At 36.1% G+C, this 4,217-nt stretch overlaps 1 protein-coding gene across 1 annotated transcript; it reads right to left on the reverse strand.

Moving 5' to 3' along the window:
• Positions 1 to 702: 702 nt before the first annotated feature.
• On the reverse strand, positions 703 to 2,289 carry LOC105556190. The gene has a single exon (XM_012003272.1). The coding sequence runs from the start codon at positions 2,287 to 2,289 to the stop codon at positions 703 to 705; it is 1,587 nt and encodes a 528-aa protein (XP_011858662.1).
• Between the last annotated feature and the right edge of the window lie 1,928 nt (positions 2,290 to 4,217).

The raw sequence follows: 4,217 nt of genomic DNA on the forward strand, positions 1-4,217 counted from the left end.
GCTCTGTGTCTTTTTGAGAATTAATGCCGTTTTTTTGTTTTTTTATATGGATCATTTCACTAATAAGTCTTTTCTGTAGGTACGGTTCAGTGTCTAAGATTTTTGTATTGTCCCAGTCAAAATTATGGTTCTGCTCCAATATATGTTGAGTAATAACTGAGTGTTTGGAGGGATCTAGTTTTTGATTGTTCGTGTGCTCTTTTAGTCTCGTTTTTAACTTCCTCTTAGTTTGGCCTACGTACGATGCATCGCAATCTTTGCAACTTATCTTATAGACTACGTTGTTTTTTTGCATGGGTTCTGTGTTATCTTTTTGTGGTTTAATAAATCGAGATAATTTATTAAGAATTCTGTATCCAAAGGAGTAAGTGGATTTCTTTATGAACGAACCAACTGTACTTTTCAATGTTTTTATGTATGGAAATGCAAGGTATTTTTTCTTTTCTTTTTCTTGGGTCTCTTTGTTCTTAAGTTTATTTTTTATGACCTTAATTCTCCTATTTATCTCATTGAAAATTAATTGTAAGGGGTATCCGTTGGTGATTAAGATATCTATGCACATTTTAATGTTTTTCACGTGAAAGGATGGGTGAGATAACATCAGGGCTCGATCTACGAGTCCATATATTGTGCCGATCTTATGGCACATTGGGATGATTTGAAATGAAAGAAAGGTATCTGCCAGAGAAAGTTTTTTTATGGTCAGTCTATAAGTACTCTATTACCATGGGTGTTGATTTTTAGGTCTAAGAAGGAGATAGCATGATCTTTTTGAATTTCTAGGGTAAACTGTAGTCTATTATGATAGGAGTTAAACTTTCTCAATATGTCTTCAATAGAATCTAAACGCGTCAATAATAAAATATCATCTACATAACGTGTGTAGAACGATGTGTGGATGTCACTGAGCACGGTTTCCTCTAGGTCTTGCATCACCAAGTCTGCGATTAGCGGAGAAATGGGCGATCCCATAGGTGTGCCGTGTGTTTGTTTATAAATTATCCCATTGAAAGTGAAGTAGGTAGAATACAGTATAAATTTTATGGTGGATAAAAACTCTTGTTTTGGGATTTTGGTGTTCTTTTCGATTAGATTCCATCTCTTAGTTAGGCTTTCCAGCGCTAATTCTAATGGAACGTTTGTAAAAAGTGACGTTACATCAAGAGAGATGAAAATTTCCGACTCACCAATGGTCTTTTCTGAGAGTGTCTCGAACAAATCATAGCTATTGTCAATGTGACTGAAGGGTGGAGGTAGGCTTTTGGAAATGATCGAATTCATAAAAGAGGCAAGATCATGAAGAGGAGAGTTTATGGAGGAGATGATAATCCATAGGGGGTAATTGTCCTTGTGTATTTTTGGGAGGCCATAAGCTCTTGGTAGTGAGGTATCACTGGACTTCAATTGGTAATGTTGAAGGCCTGAGATGTACTCTCTTTCTGCCCAGTTTTTTAAAATATTATTTAATTTTCTTTCTAAAATTTGGGAAGGGTCCTTCTTTACTATTTCATAAGTTTCTCTGTCATTTAAAATATCAAGCATTTTGTTTACATAAAGGTTTTTTTCTATCGCTACTGTGACATTTCCCTTATCAGCCCTAGTGAAAAGAATATCGGGATTGGTTTTGCAAAAAGTAGTAGTAGAGTCGACCATGTGTTTTAATCTTTCCTCTTGGGGATCTAATTTTTTCTCATTAATGTAGTTTTGGAAAAGTGGTAAGACCGTGTTTCGTAGAGATATTTTTTTGTTTAGTTGGCTGTGATGTGTACCACTCTCTAAATCTTTTATATATTCGTGTATTGCCTTCCTTTTATTAAGGGAGTCAGGTAAGCTAAAATTTTCGCCTAATTGTAAAAGGTTTGAAACTTTGTTCGGTATGGTGATGTTTGTCAAATTGATGAACCATTTTTCATTTGTGTTTTTTAAGATTTCACAGGAAGAGTTCAAGAATTCCGTCGGGTGGATTATGTTGATATTATTTGAAGTGTTATTGTTTTTTTGACTGTCAAAGGAATTAGAGGGAATTAAAATCGGTTTTATATTATTAAGAGTGTGAAAATTTTTCGCTGATAAGAGACTATTTATCTTTTTTCTATGTTTTTGATATAGTCTGTCCGAATGATTGTTAAATGAGATTAAATGATGTCTCATAATGCTGATGAGAATATGTGGGGGTAAGGTGTTCTGGATATGGTTGAAGTGTTTATGGGTGAGATTCCTATAGAACCCAATAGCTCGATGTGTGTCGAAAATCTCTAGGTTCAATAAATTCTTCTTCAATTTGTGCATAATACCCTCAAGTTTTCGCCAAGATTTATAGTGGTGAAAAAGAAATTTTGTGTTTGTGGTGTTGTCAAGATGTCTCGGAAAAATACAGTTGGTTTTACATTGTTTTAGAAAATTAAGTTTCGACATTGTGTTGATAAGTTTGTAATTATCGTCAATCCATAGTTTTAACACCCACGAGGTCTCGCTACCGAAATAATAAGAGATAAATTGAAAATTGTATGTGTGACTATATACTTATGTATATAAATTTGGTAAAGATCTTTTATGTATATAAAGATGGTACAATACACAAAAATTTTCAATAATTAGAGCACTATTGCAACAGCATATTCCTGAGACAAAATCAAGTAAAAAAGTCCTGTACTACTTTTCCCTCTGACAAACAGTTATCGAAATATCATAAGCTAAACATTGAAAAAGTTATAAATTTTCTCTTGAACATCTCAAAAAGTATTAGGCAAATAAAAAAATGTTTCAGACAAAGCTTACGTATTTTTTAACGTGGAATGCGAATCTGTTATAAAAAGTGGGGGTTCCCATTTTACATTTTAAAGTTGTCCCCCGCCCCACCCACAGGGGTGGGGGTGGGGGGGGGGTCAATTTTGGTATCATTCGATAGCTCTTTCAAAAGTAGGAAATACGTATTTTTCCGTTTTCCGATCCACCCACAATTTCTCGGGATATTCAACCGTTCCAGGACTTTTAGACCACCCTGTATAAGTATTCCACCGCTTGCTCCATTACTGCTAACCTTCACCGTATTGTATCCGCTGTATTCTATCTTTTTGTCTACTGTAACTTTGCTCTCTGTAATGGCAAATATATCATACTCCCTGACTCTCTTCGCTATTTCTTCCTTCTTATTACCCATGCCTCTTGCGTTCCATGTAACTATCATATATTTATCATTATGTTGATAATATTTATAAGTCTGTGTATATTTTTTTAATATCCCTCTGTGTATACTCGGTCATATATCTCAGTCTTCTTACGTTATTTGCCATCCATCTTGTTTTGTCAGCTCTCTGTACCATTCTTTCTCTTTTGTGCATAATTTCTTCTCTATCCGTTTTCTCCTTTTCTATTCGTCCCTCCGTTATATCTCCATTTGTTTCTTGTGCCCGTTCTCTTGCGTCTTCTTCTTCCATGGTATCCTCTCTTCTTGCTCTGTTCATTATTCCCCATTTATCCTTCGTGATCTCCTCCGCTCTTGTGTTAAACATCTTATAATAATGCCTTACTTCTTCTCTCTCTCTTCCCTTCGTAATTGGCGCCGTACTTCTCTTCAGCACTATCATTCCTGGTCTCCTATTTCTTTCTGTCTCTCCCTGTCTGCTTTCTGCTTTTTTCCTGTCTTCTGCTTGTTTTCTTACTGTGCTGTCTCCTTTTGTCACTGCCGCATACGTCTCCTGCATCGTAGGCCAACTTTCCATATTTCTGTATCCCTCATAGTGCGCTGTATATTTGTTCTCCTTTCCATGTACTAATTTCTCGGCTTCGTAATATGAACAATTGTTATAGGCCCTTATTGTCATTAGGTCTTTATTCCCTTTATACTCCGAGCAACCTTTATACGTAGATTTGTGGTTATCTCCACAGTTTACGCATTTCTCCAATAATAGGCATTCCCCGTGCTCGTCTTGACCGCAAGTTATACATTTCTCCTTTGACTTGCAGTTACTCTTGAAGTGACCGAACTTGTAGCACCGGTAGCACTGTCTTACCGTCTCCACGTATGGACTCATCCTGATTCGGGCCATGCTGTTAAAAATGCCTAAGCTGTCCGGTAGCTTTTTTCCCTTAAATAGGATCATAATGTTACTTGTAGGAATCAGGACTCTTAGCTGGTTCTCCTTATTCCATACTCTCCTTCTTATCCTCTCCATTCCATAGACATATATACAGGGTGTTTGATTCGATATGGACGA

This window comes from Vollenhovia emeryi, unplaced genomic scaffold (genome assembly GCF_000949405.1).
Source record: "Vollenhovia emeryi isolate VEMERY1.0 unplaced genomic scaffold, V.emery_V1.0 DF940248.1, whole genome shotgun sequence".
Lineage (NCBI taxonomy): Eukaryota > Metazoa > Arthropoda > Insecta > Hymenoptera > Formicidae > Vollenhovia > Vollenhovia emeryi.

Bases quoted from the DNA above. Each gene is read 5' to 3' on its own strand.
- LOC105556190 (XM_012003272.1), bottom strand. From the start codon at position 2,289: ATGCACAAATTGAAGAAGAATTTATTGAACCTAGAGATTTTCGACACA.